Below are 15,922 nucleotides of genomic sequence, written 5' to 3' on the forward strand. Positions count from 1 at the left end.
GTATATAAAGAATAACAGTGTATATTACATCTCCTGACACCATAAACACTTCTTCATAAACTAAATAAAGGATATACATTGCACCTTCTCATACCCTCACCCCCCTCCCCATGTTGTTAGAGATTAAATCTTCTGACCTCCAGTAACAAACAGATTCCTTGGAATAAACAGAGCTTCCACAAATTCTGTATACGGGCCTTTAATATATTTATATAAAGTAATCATGTCACCTCTCAAACGCCTTTATTATTTTGAGATGACAGGTCCAGTTTGGCTAACCTCTCCTCATAGTTTAAATGTATAAATTCTCCATTCCCTGTATAAGTTATGTGGCCCTTCACTGAACTCTGCAATGCCTTTTTTTTAACTGCACTCCATACTAAATGGTTTAGTTTTTGTCTACACTTGGTCAAATTGAAAATGCACAAGTGCAGCTTCTGTCATGTACTTAAAGACATCTTCTGCAGCCTCGTGTGGAAAAGCTTTGGAATCACTGCTTCAGTACCTGTTTCAGGCAATCTTTCTAACTTCAAGATTGATTAAACCAGGAATTTTAAATAACCAAAAACACTTATTTTTGCTGCAAAAAAAGGTAGAAGGAGAATTTGTTTTTACATAGGGACTTGGCCCATGTAATCTTTTCTGTCGAATGACCACCTACATCAAAATGTTGCAGACCAGTGCTAGAGTTTTACTTTATATTTGATTCATTCTCACGGGAATCCATTTAACAAAGGTTCTTATCCACCAGAAAGCATACCTGTGTATAAGGATACACAAACCATTCATTAAGAAATCTTTGTGGACCATTTAAAAAACTAGGAAATGTGCTATCAGGATTCTTAATGAAAAACCAGCTGATCTGGGTTATGCACTGTCCTTTAAAGCCTCTTTAGGATAAGAATGGGACAGCCATTGGCAAGCCCTCTGAATCTGCTACTTCCACACAGGTTCCCGCAAAACTGGTTTTATGACAGACTCACAGGACCGTTGTAGTAACTCTGACTCCACTATGGCATCTGTCACTGAAGAAGAGACATCTGGAGGAAGATAATCTGAATAACTCCTATAAAGCACAGAAACTGGTTGGTGCTCTTTCTAAATCTGCCTGTCCTAAAGGGTATCATCAGACAGACACTATGGGTTGGATTTAGCAAGCAGCGGATGCTGCAATCTACCCCCAAAGTTTCCAACTCTCTGGAAACTTATGTTAAGAAGCTATAGCAAATCATGTCAGTCTGCGGTATGATAAATCTACCTCTATGTCTTAGAAGTGTATAAAACTATAACAATTTACTTTCCTCGCCACTCTAAATAATATAGAGTAGCCAATATAGATATATGAAGATTTAGCTAGAGTGTTGCTTATACTTCTATACTTCTATCAACCAAAACAACAGTTAATACGAGGAAACCAAGATTACCACAACAGATGTAGAAAGTGAGATGTAGTAGTAAAAAAGTGAAAATTATATAGAATTATTTTTGTTTTGTTTATTTTTTACCTGGGAAGTCTGCAGAGGGATATGGATCCTTGATTTCATTGACATTCGACTCAAATTCATCTATCTTAAGCTAGGAATAGAGAAGGGACAAGGAGAGAGCAAGCATTAAACCACATATCATCTCAGTGTATCTAAAAAAAATATCTATTCTGTCTTCTTGCTCCTTCTACTTTTTACCTTGGCAGTTGTTGGGATTCCTTCCCCTTTGGCTTTCTGTTCTAGTTTCTTTGCTAGTAGTCTTTCTTCCTCTGATTTATCGGGCTGTGAACTGCAAAAACATAGACAATGGGGCCGATTTAAGAAAGTGCGAGCAGACATAATATGATGTAGCGTATAATGTCCGCCACACATCGATAAATGCCGACAGCATATGCTGTCGACATTTATCATTGCACAAGCAGTTCTTGTGAACTGCTTGTGCAATGCCACCCCCTGCAGATTTGCAGCCAATCTGCAGCTAGCAGGGGGTGTCAATCCGCACGATCGTATAGGATCGGGCGGATTGATGTCCGCAGCCTCAGAGCAAGCGGACAAGGTATGGAGCATTATAATTCAACCCAATGACTGTTATATCTTGACATAGTTAAGGTATATTTTCATAATATAAAATGAAATTCAGCTATAAAAACACAGATACGTTATGTGGAAAAGGCCTTTTGAAAAATCTGGTTTTGAAAAATAGTTATTCCATAATAAAATGATTCGCGGAAGGACATTAGCCTGGAATCTGAGGTTCAAGAGCATATATTAAGATTGAAGAACAATATTTTTTTGCTGATGATGGTTTTAACAGAGATTGAAGAAGAAAAAAAAGAACTAGAATTAAGGTAGTGACCTACAAATGCTGGTTGTTTCATGGGTCTTGGTGCACAGTTCATTGGGAGTGAGAGTTTACGGAGGAAAATACCTGGTGAGTTGGATTGCGTGTGAAAATCATTTGAGGAATGGGGCTAAATTGAAAAGGAATCCATTGGTTGATAGGGTGTACATTCAATTGAAAAATTGTAAATACTGGTGGTTATTTACAAATAGATCACTTGGGGTTTAGATTCATTATGGAGAAAACACTTGGGGATTAATTAAATGATCACATTTTTTAACTTTTCCCAGTTTTATTACTTTTAGAGAGCAGATTAAAAATTGGGGCTACCATGGGGGTATGACCTTTAGTGGGTGTCTTATGATGGGATGTCTAAACTATTTTAGAGAATGCATAAGTGGGAGTGTGACCCAATAGTACCATCATTTGGAGTGGAAGAATATACATTAGAGCTATGGTTTAATTTATGGGGCGGTTTTGAAGTATGTAAGAGAGATGGTAAAAGTTAGGCTTAATAGTGGTCGGCAATACTTGGGGGGGGGTATAGGATTAATCTAGTATTTAGAGAAGGGAGACTAAGGGGTTTCAGTTAATGCAGTGGTGTTTGCCACAATCAAGCTTAACTATATTTACCATGTACATTGTGGTTTTGCTCTCACAATGTAACCTAACAAGCTAAACCTCATAACACTATTGAATCAATGTAATAAAATGAAAACCCTATCCTATACATAATAACTATATAGTAATATTTAGTTAATTACCCAACAGATACTTTCAACTCACCGAGCTAACTTCTTGCGTTTACGTTCCTCCGCCTTTGCTTTTTGTGCAGATGTTAGGCTCTCTGCTTCTGCCAGATTATCAACTGCAATGGCCAGAAATACATTAAGCAAGATGTCTGCCTTATTCTAAGGACATAGAAACAGAATGGTGTGTGGGAATCAAATACTTGCAATAGCTTAACCACAACAGTGCAGAATCCACAATTTGAAAATGATACAAAGATTTTGTCCGGTGATAGTAACGCAGTGATGATTATATTCACAACTCATTAACACACATTTGTTAGAACATTATATAGTAACATGTTGGTGTCATGTATTAAGACAAGTATTCAGCATATCAAATGACAGTTTACATGACAGATGGTGATTTAAACTAATGCCTATCACTGATGTACTGTGACTACTTTAATAAATATCATGTAGGTGAGTTGGAGGGTTTGTTTTTATACCAGGGTGTGTTTTATTAAAGTAAAAGGATACAGTTTCCACAGACAAAAAGTATGATAAAGTAGATGCAGACCAACATCCCGGGGAAGGAAGGACCCCCATATGCCATAATTCCATTATTCATTACTGAGTTCCAGTCTTCTCCAGTCAGAATCTGTGGATTGAGAACAAATATTTAAGATTATCAGTTTCCCCTCTTTATAACTCATAGTATTACTCCCTATAACTTCCTTTTTAAAATAATCCTTCTGCTATATTCCCTATAGTTGCTACTATTATACCATATAATGATTCCTTTCATACAACTACCTCTTATACATCTTTCTTTTGATCCACAAACCTTATATCTCCTCCTATAACTCCATTTGATTGAATCCTTTGGTCCCATAGAATTGCTCACTAAAAAGTCCATAAGACCAGCTAGTGTTCCACAGAATTATTCTAATGGTTTCCAAAAAGAACAGGTATCTCTTACTAGGAATATTGCATTTTCAGACTACATAAATCTATTCAAACTTGTTAAAACATTTGTTTGTATACCCATCTTTAGTGAGTTAAACTGTTACTATCTGTCTAAGCACTTGATGATCTAAAGCTTGTGAAATGTTCTAAGAAAACTTGCCAGTGCTATGAAGCCCCTGTCATCCTATGAAGGCAGTTTCAAACCTTAAGAACAGTGTGTCTTGCAAAGGGGTGTTCCCTGGTTTTCAGTAAGTGAAGGCGATGAATACATTAGGGCTCACAAAAAGCCATAATTTAGAAAGCATGTAAGAAACAAAACTAGGTTTACCTGATAAATTATTTTTCTTTTGTTATGATGATGGTCCACAGTCCTCCATAACATGTGGGATATATTTACCGCCAAGAACCCATAAGAGCTTAAAATCTCTCCCACCTCTCATCTCTCTCAGTTTAATATATGGCCAAGTAGAGAATAGGAAACAAATGTAAGAAAGACAAAGCAGGGTGTGTAAGATGTCATTATTATTATCGGTTAATTGTAGAGTGCCAACAGATTCCGCAGCGCTAGTCATTAGAACTGTAGCCTAAAAATTGAAATGGGTGGAGCCTGTGGACCATCATCATTGTGAAAGAAAATAATGTATCAGGTAAGCATAAATTTTGTTTACTTTAGTAAAATGATGATGGTCCACAGTCCTCCATAACATATTGGATTAATACCCAAGCAGATGGTCTATGTTACGGACAGGTGGACAATTTTTCTGGCTGTTCCTATTTAGCCGACCCTGCGGCCTGAAGGACTTTCCTGCCAAAAGCTGCTTGCAAAGAAGCAAAAACATCAAAGTGATAAAATTTGGAAAGAAAATGCAGAGAAGACCATATTGCTGCTTTGCAAATCTGCTCCAAAGATGCATAAATTTTAAAAGCCAACAATGTTGCAACTGTTCTTGTAGAATGAGCTGTAATAAGTTTAGAAGGCTACTTTTCTGTCACAGGTTTTCTGGCCTGAATCAAAATTTCAGTGACCGAATCTGAGAAACCTCTATGTCTCAAAACTAGGCATTCAACCTCCACGCCATTAAATTTAGAGATTTCTCAAATTTAACAGAATAAACTGAAAAAGAGGATATTGAGACAACAGGTCTTGTCTAAGAGGAAGAATCCATGGAGGAGATGAGGACATCTACACTAAATCAGCATACCATGTCCTGCAGTGCCAGGCTGGAGCAATTAATATTACTGACATGGACTCCTGTTTGATCCGCGCAATGACTCTGGAAGAAGAACAAAACAGAAAACAGGTGTACTAGATGAAACTCCCATGGACATACCAACAGTGGCGTCACTAGGGGGGTGCGGGCCGCACCCGGGTGACACCATCCAGGGGAGTGACACCACCAGAATTATTATTTTTTTTTTACATTTTATTGAAATTCAAAGAAATAGAATGTAGAGATGCATAGATTTTTTTTATTAGAGGGGCCAGCATTTGTGAACATTAGTGGGACTGGGGAAGTTGTAGACACTTCATTTTTTTGCCCCTTGAGCCAGCGCTGCAATATCCACAAATAGTTTTCCCGGCTGCTTTTGCTTGTTTGTACTTTGCTCCTCCCCTACCCAATTTCACTATGAATGTTGTGGGCATGCCGTGGGGCTTGCGAAGTTGCGCTGCTAGCCTAAACCTGCCTGCCTATCTGTGCTCACTGCTCAGTGACGTGTGGAGCAGTGGAGTCACTCACTGCTGTGCTGTCTCTCTAAACGGGAACCAGGAAATCGGGAGGGGGATGCCTGGCACCTGACCGCATGACTGTCTGACACTGTCTCTTAAGTGAAGGAGCCACGTATGATGCCCACCAGACCGGTACGGTTATGGTACACTAAGTGCACACTGAAGAGGTAGGAGGGGAGGGCAGGCGGGGCTCTGGGGGTGGGCAGAGTGCAGAGGTGATTAGCCATAAGAAGCGGTAGGGACGCGGCCCGATGCTGTGCACTGACAGACTTGGAACAGAGTCAGAGAGCAGAATTTTCATAGTTTGCGCGCCTAAACCTTTTCTTTAGTGATTTATTTTTAGAGTGCTCTGTTTATCTTTCATTTGATGCTCTGCTGAGCCATGGAGCAGCTCTAGGCATAAGCTTTATAATTAATGCAGTGCAGTTTACATATTTTGTATGTGTGTGCGTGTCTGAGTTTTTGTGTGTGTGTGTCTTAGTGTTTTTGTGTGTGTGTGTGTGTGTGCCGGAGTGTTTTTGTGTGTGTGTCTGAGTGTTTGTGTGTGTCTGAGTGTTTTTGTGTGTGTGTATGTCTGAGTGTTTTAGTGTGTGTGTGTGTCAGAGTGTTTTTCTCTGCGTGTTTTTGTGTGTGTGTCTGAGTGTGTTTCTGAGTGTTTGTGTGTGCATCTGAGTGTGTTTTTAAGTGTGTCTGAGTGTTTTTATGTGTATGTGCCTGTGTTTTTGTGTTTGTGTGTGTCTGCTTTCTGGGGGAAGGGGGGTGACACCATAACTTACCGCACCGGGTGAAACCAACCCTAGTGACGCCACTGCATACCAAGGTGAGCCTTTGGATCTCTTGATCCTGCACAATACCTTGGAAGTTTGTGATTTAAGTGAGAGGCCATCAGATCTATGTCCGGTAGGCCCCATTTGATCACTAATCGATTGAATATGTCCTGATGGAGAGACCATTCTCCTGGATGAACAGATTGATGGCTGAGGTGATCACACCTGGTATGTGAATTGCTGATAGGGAGCACTGATTCTGCATTGCCAGAGGACAGAATCTGCATGGCCAGTGGACTGCAGGTTCCCCCTTGATGATTTATGTAGGCCAGAATAGCTTGAAGATCCAGAATGTTGATTGGTAACCTCGCTTCTAAAGGAAATCAGACTCCTTGAGCTCCTCGAGAATTCCAGACCACCACCCAGCCTGAAAGACTAGCGTTCATCATCACAATAGCCCATATTGGACAAAGGAACAAATAATGGACAAAGGAAGGATGCCCCAAGGGTCAAAGAAGGACTTAGTGTCCACCAAGATAGATATTGTCTGACTGATATATGCAGAGCAATCTGTTGTTCCAAGTTTAGATAATTCCTTGACCACTGAATTAGCACAGATAATTGAAGGGATCTCAAGTGGAGATAGGCTAAAAAGAACGGTGTCTGAAGCAGCTACCATAAGATCTTAATGCACTGAGCTACTGATGGAAATAGAGCACCTCCTCTGAAGCTTTATTCTGCATGGTTCCATCAGAAACATATGCATAAGGACTGCATATATTATGACTAATAGAAATGTTACCCTTGTAGCAGGATATAATATTGGGAACATTGATTTTTCCAACCATGATCTTGGAGAAAAAAAAGACAGAAACTTGAGAGTATTAGTGATCGAAAGGTGCTTTTACTACTATATTGGCTAGATACGGTACAATTGAAATGCCCTGAGCTCTGATTATTGCTAATAATGCACCTAACACCATTGTGAAGATGTGTTGAGCTGTAGCCAGACCAAATGGAAGAGTGACAAACTGATTGTGTTTGTCTATATATGAAAACCTCAGGAACTGATAGCAATCCTTGAAGATAGATATGTGCAGCTATGCATCCTTGAGGTCTATAGTAGTCATAAATTTACACGGTTTAAGGATAATATTGTGCATATTGTGTCCATTTTGAAAGTGGGAACCCTTACAAACATGTTTGGGGTTTTCAGATCTAGGACAGGTCTATAAGTCCCTTCCTTCTTTTGGATAATGGATAGATTGGAGTAAAACCCTTGACCCTGTTGAAAAACAGGTACTGGGATAATTACTCCCTCCTCTAATTCCTGAACACATTGCATAAAGGCAACTGCCTTTGAATGGTTTTTGGGAACACAAAACAGAAGGAATAGTGCTCAAGGAGGTGTGGACCGAAAGCCTATCCTGTAGCCCTAGGAAATGTTTTGAACCAGGGATCATAGAATGATGTGAACCAGGCATTCTGAAAATGTCTCAGCCTACCCCCTACCAGAACAGATTCTAGCCTGGGGGCTGCACCTTCCAGGGCGGCTTGGAGGGCTCAGATTTCTGAGTAGAGGAAGACTTTTGATTTCCTGCAGGAAAGAAACCAAACTGATTACCTCATCTGTTCTTTCCTTTGAATTTCTTGACCTGAGGGAGAAAAGCTCCTTTCCCACCAGTAACCATCTTAATAATAGAGTCATTGGGCCCGATTCATCAAGCTCTTCGGCTGCTCTGAGGCTGCAAACAATGCCACCCCCTGCAGATTTGCGGCCAATTGACCGCTAGCAGGGGGTAGCATTGCACAAGCAGTTCACCAGAACTGCTTGTGCAATGATAAATGCAGACAGCGTATACTGTCGGCATTTATCAATGTGCGGCGGACATGATCGCTACAGTAGATCCGTCCGTCCGCACCATGATAAATCTGCCCCTAAGTCTGAACCAAACAGAATATTTCCTTGGTAGGAAAGAGTCATCAATCTATTCTTTAATATCATTCATGTCTGCTGACCAAGATTTTGACCATAAGGCTCGTCATGCCAGCACCACCATAGACATATTCTTAACATCAATCTTGATGATGTTCATCACGTGTCACACATAAAAACTTGAGCTATTTTAAGAACCTTAATGCTATGTTGAAGATCCTCAGTAGAGGATTTTTCAGTCACCATTTTGGATAATGAATCACACCAGTGTGTCCTTGCAGCAGCCATACAGATGAGCGAAACTACTGCTTTAAGTAAAAGACTGGTTTGAAGAAAGAGTTTTCTTAAGACTCCAGTTTGCGGTCCATGGGATCTCTGAACAAAATGCTATCCTCCATAGGGATAGTCGTGAGTTTGGCAAGGGTAGAAATAGTTCCACCTTAGGAATTGTTTCCCACACTTCCAAATTCTGTTCTGGAATGGGATACATTTTCTTAATCTGGTAGAAGGAGCAAAAGGCACACCTGGCTTTTTCCATTCATTGGCAATATAATCAGATAAAAATCCGGTTCCTGAAATACTTGTGGGATTTTTGGTGGAGCTTTAAAAACAACATTAAAAACAACATTTAACTGATTTACATTTTATTTTGTTTTCAGCATATTTTACTCTGAAATCCCTAGCGTTTTTAAAACCTCATGTAATAAATTACGAATATAATCCACTTTAAATCTGAAGGCATTGTCATATTCATCAGATGATACTTCCCCATCTATACTAGACGATTTTGTATCCTCAGAGCTCTGCAGGAGAGCCGGTATTTGGAGCTGAGGGGAAGCATTTTGCACATTTACTTAAGAAGACTTAAAGAGAGAGTTAAATCCCCAGATTTTGGGGATAGCCGCCAAACAATCTGTCACCACTTTGTACATGATATTTTTAAATTCAGGGGGAAAGTCAGTAGTGTCCCCCTGAGTGACAAATACAGGACAAATTTACATACGGGAAGTGGATGGTTGTAGCTGGTCTACATGCAAAATCTGATTGATATGAGTAGGGACAAAGTCATTTTGTTCCATTTTAATGTATATTAAGCAGTATACACTGACACCTTATATATACAGGACAGAAAATAAGTAGAGATCCCTCTACACTATACCTATTCACCCCTAAGACACTTATAATCCTTAGTGTTTTTACACTATCTAAGCCTGCATGCAGACTGAGTTGTACCTGTGTCCCCCTGGCACCACCCCCCTTTGATAGAAATGGCAATTTATTAAAGGTTAAAGCTCTGTGCAAACACTTCTAAATTATTTTTATTGCCTAAAGCAGCTCCATAGAGAAAATTAAAGCACTGGAAGCGGAGGGGGCGTGGCTACCACCCATAGAAAAGCCAGTGCCTCAGAGAAGGCCTTAGTGGAAAAATATAGTTTATTAATTTACACAGTTTGCACCAAGCATTTAAAACGTATTTTCCTTAGAAATAATTGCTCCCCTGCCCCACCATAGTGTCCTCTAATGAACCTCTAACTGCACTGAGCAGTTAGCGGTTTTATTAAAGGGTCAGGCACCTATTTCTTAAAAAGTTCCTTAAAGGGTTCCCAAGAGCTGCCAGAGGGTTGTGAAGGGTATCAGTATTACCTGGCTATGTCCCTGATAAGAACAGGGCAGGTAGGGACCTGAATAAAAGAAAAAAGTGTGTCATGATTATAGCGGTTAAGTTCCCTGGCTATGTTGTACCTGTGTCAGAGTACCTACAAATAGCCTCTTGACTGGGTCTGTGCTGTGTTAAGTCACTTAACTTAAGGTGCACCCCTCCACTGGCTTACCAGGCATGTCAAATCCTTGTCAAGGCAGCTGTAGCAGTATCCAGTAGAGAGCCCATCTAGTGCAGGTATGGGTACCACATAGGATTGCAGTAGGAAATACCTGTTTTCTTCTGGGGGAGACTAAGGATGAGTCCCCAAGATGCCTGAGGGTAGTTATGACTGAAGTCCCTTAGGGAAATACTGCATCATAACAGGTTATTCCAATGTCCCTGTATCATTCAGCTGCTGTGAAGTTTCTCTTCTGTCTTCTTTGTGAATGATAATTCCCAGGTATTATGGGTCTCACATTGGTTTGAGTTCCCAAATTTAAATCCATAAGCAAGTAGCTTGAACACCTTCTATTCTCAACCTTCTACTACTAGGCCAAGAACAAAACTAAGAGACAGATGGGAGGGATTTTAAGCTCTTGTATGGGTTATTGACCTCCTGCCAGTGGTGGGAATATATATCCCATATGTTATTGAGGACTGTGGACCATCATTTAACAAAATAAATAATGCATGAAGGGCTAGATTACAAGTGGTGCGCGAACATTAGCATGTCCAATATTGAAATATTGCGTGTATTACAAGTTAAAAGTAAACAAGGTCACTCAAGCTCAATCAAATTTAACTCATGTCAGGTTAGTGCGACTGAAGATCTCGTGTAATGGGTTAGGGATAAAATAAAATTTGCACCAACCACAACATAAATACATAAAAATAAACAGTTATCTGATAAAGACTATTTTATATGAATATTAAAGGGACACTGAACCCAAATTTTTTTCTTTCGTGATTCAGATAGAGCATGTAGTTTTAAGCAACTTTCTAATTTACTCCTATTATCATTTTTTCTTTGTTCTCTTGCTATTTTAATATAGTCAGATATAGGGATAGCCTTGAAATATATTTGTTTTTAGGTCTCCATTCACTGTATGCCCTTTTAATCTAAAATGTATGCTTTTTATTGCAACATATGTCTTATCTCTGTTGATAGAAGGCTGCTTGCTTAGTATACACCTTTTATAGATAATACATGTGGTTATTTACACTATCTATACATATAGCGTATGCCCTTTAATGTTTTCAATAGAATATGGTTTATCCTTCTGTTTACAACTTAATAACTAGATATGTTAAAGGTCTATGTATATGTACCCATGTGTACCCATACCCTAGATGATGTCCTCGTTTAGACTTAACTAATTTAGAATATTTACAAGAGACATAAAATTTCTCTATTTCCATCTTTACAGGCTGGCAGTTGAACGGTTAATTGTCTAATTATCTTTAATGGGTGGAGATATGCCCTATATAAGCACGCCCTCATAGAGAGGGATCTATGTCTATGATTACGGCCGACTCGTCCGAAACGCGTACGACAGTGTTTCATACCAGATGCCTATGTTAATGTTTTTAATGAAGCCATAATAAAGCTTTGTTTTTACTTACTGTTTAGGATCATTATTTTTCTCTATGCGCTCAAATCGGTCTAAAAGTGTCCAGTTAGCGCACATGAAGAAATGAAGAATAAGTTATCGTAAGGGGTGTTATGTAAATATTAAATATAAATAAATATATATATATATATATATATAAATACATTCTCAGCACTGTTAATTAATATAACGTGTATTTATTTATCATACTGTTCAAAAATGAAATAATACAACATGACCAATATACTCTTCATTCACACAGACCATGCTCACCAGAAAAAAAGAGAAAGGGATATATATATATATATATATATATATATATATATATATATATATATATATATATATATATATATATATATATATATATATATATATATATACAGAGAGAAGTGCACTCACAGGAACGAACAACTGGCTCACTAACATTGTTAGCCTGTTCTATGGCGATTTACCACCTGGGTGCAACTTTTTAGCCCAGTAATGCTTTTCACAGAGTAGAACTTTCCTGTAGTATATCAGTCTGATCCCGCCTATTTCGGTCAGTCCAGTGCCGAAATACCAGGCAATTCCTCTCTGAACAAGGAACACAGCAAACCCAGACGATCGTTTCGGCCTTCATTGGGCCTCGTCAGTGAGGTGTAGCTATATTCCTCTAAGCACACTGAGCAAGGAGTCCACGTCTGGTTGCCCCTTTTTCCCATAGGGAGACTAAATACATACAGAGAGAAGTGCACTCACAGGAACGAACAACTGGCTCCATAACATTGTTAGCCTGTTCTATGGCGATTTACCACCTGGGTGCAACTTTTTAGCCCAGTAATGCTTTTCACAGAGTAGAACTTTCCTGTAGTATATCAGTCTGATCCCGCCTATTACGGTCAGTCCAGCGCCGAAATACCAGGCAATTCCTCTCTGAACAAGGAACACAGCAACCCCAGACGATCGTTTCAGCCTTCATTGGGCCTCGTCAGTGAAGTGTAGCTATATTCCTCTAAGCACACTGAGCAAGGAGTCCACGTCTGGTTGCCCCTTTTTCCCATAGGGAGACTAAATACATACAGAGAGAAGTGCACTCACAGGAATGAACAACTGGCTCAATAACATTGTTAGCCTGTTCTATGGCAATTTACCACCTGGGTGCAACTTATATATAATATATATAAACCCTAGGCGTCCCTAGGGAAAAAATGGTGCTGTCAGTGTCACGAAAAAAGTGGAAGCTAATAAACCACACTATTGAGGATCAAAACAACGTCCATAAGGATTACATAGGAATGCCTCAAAGAGTAGTATATGGTTTAAACTTGTCCCATGTATCTAAATGTCCGATTTCCCCAGGTATATATCCCTTTATTGTGCAGGGAAATGTCCTTTGTTATCAGTCAGTCACAAAAGTATATGTAAGAAGTTCTTATCTAAGTAGCAGTCACATAAAACTATTCCACACTATAAAAACGATCCTTTATCACCCATGCACCCTAATAGAAAGCTCTGAAATGCCCTTTATGCATTTATCTGTATCGCCTTTTACGTATTCATCTGTGTACGTCTATTCAAGAATTACTGTGTTATGAGACTGTTAGACTAACAGGTAGACATTAACATATTCCTTAGATATTTGCCATTATATGTACATCTCTATGTAGAGGGTCAAAATCAACAGGTGCAGCGAGACTTTGTAACAACTATCAGGTAATATTTACTCACGATCACCTTGGTACCTCTTTCACTAGTATACCTCAACCAATTGTATCACAGGCAAGTATCTATACAGGTTTCAGCATATATAGAACATATAGGGGATGGTGACGGTATCGTGCAGCAAACAGTTCAGTAGCGGAACTCCATGACCTTGGGAGTCCCGAAGCGCGTGTCGGAGTGTGTCCTTGATGCGTCACAAAGTCACGAGGTCCCGGAGTTTGGCTACTGGACTGTTTGCTGCACGATACCGTCACCTTCCCCTATATGGTCTGTATACACTGAAACCTGTATAGATACTTGCCTGTGAGACAATTGATCAAGGTATACTGATGAAAGAGGTACTAAGGTGATCGTGAGTAAATATTACCTGTTGTTACACTGCACCTGTTAATTTCGACCCTCTACATAGAGATGTACATATGACGGCAAATATCTAAGGAATATGCTAATATCTACTGTGAGTCTAACAGTGTCATAACACAGTAATTCTTGCATAGACGTACATAGATCACAAAAGGCGATACAGATGAATACATAAAGGGTGATACAGACCTTTCCATTAGGGTGTATGGGTGATAAAGGATTGTTTATTTTAATGTGTGGGACAGTTTTATGTGACCGCTATTTAGATAAGGACTTCCTACATATACTCCTTATTTACTTACTCCTATTATCAATTTTTCTTCGTTCACTTGCTATCTTTATTTGAAAAAAGAAGTCATCTAAGCTTCTTTTTTGTTTCAGCACTCTGGACAGCACTTTTTTATTGGTGGATGAATTTATCCACCAATCAGCAAGAATAACCCAGGTTATTCACCAAAAATGGGCCGGCATCTAAACTTACATTCTTGCATTTCAAATAAAGATACCAAGAGAAGGAAGAAAATTTGATAATAGGAGTAAATAAGAAAGCTGCTTAAAATTGCATGCTCTATCTAACTCATGAAAGAAAAAATTTGGGTTCAGTGTCCCCTTCTAAGAGAGCTGATATTTTTTTATTTATTTATTGTGGTAGTTTGGCAATACTTCTCGTGCACCTACATTTATGTATATAGCTATTTGATATAATTTCAAGTGCACTTCCGTTTTTCATTTGATATAATTAGTAGTGCTGTCACTTCCACTATTTAGTATATATATATATATATATATATATATATATATATATATATATATATATATATATATATATATATATATATATATATATATATATATACACATGCATAGACATACATACATTGGAATGTGAAATATTAGCGCACAAGCATTAAATGTTAGTTTTTCTTCTACTGCACTCTCCATTGAAGTCTATGGGGAGAATAAGACAGCGCAATTGCAATATCTTAAGTCTTAATAATAGCGCACGTTGGGATTCACTTGCACATAAAGGTTTTACTTTCATCTTGTTATAAGATCCGCATTCGCAAAGTCTTTACTTCTGCCAGTGTTATCGCTTCAGTGAAAGCGCTAAATAATGTGCCACTTGTAATCTGGTCCTAAATATTTTAATAAAATATGCCGTAAAATTGTATTGTTTAATCGCATTAAAAAGCACAACAAGGTTGTTCTGCAGGAAATTGCTGTGAAAGTATTTAAAATACAAAATTTAAAGTCTTTAGTTTTACTTCTAGAATCAGTTTACACGCCTCTGCTATTGAGCTGAACAGGGGCATTCTCTGCCATGTCTGACGTATTCTGTAAACAATTTCCCCCTACAGAACTTGCAGTTTTTTTCTCGCAAATTGAGAGGTTGCAAGAAGTGTTAATACAAGTATTTTCTTTTTAACCAATTATTGAGGGATTGAGTGTTTTTAAACTGATGTAGACTGCAATGGATTAGACTGCCTATGACCAGGGATAGGCAAGGTGTCCGTACATGGACACTGGTGTCCGTGACTAGCCCTTGCAGTGTCCACCACAACCTTAGTAAATCTTTTCTTTCTTATTAAATATTAGGAATAAAAAAAATATGTAGTGTGAATAAAGTTAGTGGCTTGTCAAGAGACTGCTAGCGATATTGGGTGATAAGTTATGGAATAAATAAAGCCTGAGTGAAATACTGGATGTGCATCATCATCTGTATAAGAACACCCAGCTCTATACAATGACACAGTAGTGACACTGGCACATGGGTATAGCCAGAGGAGAGCTGGTTATAGGATCGGTGGTATCTGCATCAGTATAATAACACCCAGCTCTATACAAAGACACAGTAGTTAAACTGGCACATGGGTATAGCCAGAGGAGAGCTGGTTATAGGATCGGTGGTATCTGCATCAGTATAATAACACCAAGTATTATAAAATAATGTTTTTAATTTCAAATTTACCTTGGTGTCCTTCACTAAGGTCTGTACTTTGGAAAATGTTCGCCACAGCCTTTGTCTGTGCCTATCCCTGCCTATGACTATAGTCATGCAACCAAACTAGTTATCAGTGTTATGACATTGTTTTTCTCAATATGTTAATGGATTTTCAATACAGATTTTTATTACTTTTATCTTCTCTTT

General features: G+C 38.7%; 1 protein-coding gene across 2 annotated transcripts in view; it reads right to left on the reverse strand.

Moving 5' to 3' along the window:
- The window catches only part of CACNA1S (calcium voltage-gated channel subunit alpha1 S), a 572,869-nt gene that overhangs the window by 366,303 nt on the left and 190,644 nt on the right, over positions 1 to 15,922 (reverse strand). For both annotated transcript variants that reach the window (XM_053706913.1, XM_053706914.1), the window contains exons 14-17: positions 3,594 to 3,714; positions 3,112 to 3,226; positions 1,683 to 1,773; positions 1,506 to 1,575 (exon numbers count right to left, since the gene is read on the reverse strand). In XM_053706913.1, coding sequence (XP_053562888.1) covers positions 1,506 to 1,575; positions 1,683 to 1,773; positions 3,112 to 3,226; positions 3,594 to 3,714 — 397 coding nt within the window. The remainder of the gene's footprint in view (positions 1 to 1,505; positions 1,576 to 1,682; positions 1,774 to 3,111; positions 3,227 to 3,593; positions 3,715 to 15,922) is intronic.

Source organism: Bombina bombina, chromosome 3, assembly GCF_027579735.1.
Source record: "Bombina bombina isolate aBomBom1 chromosome 3, aBomBom1.pri, whole genome shotgun sequence".
NCBI lineage: Eukaryota > Metazoa > Chordata > Amphibia > Anura > Bombinatoridae > Bombina > Bombina bombina.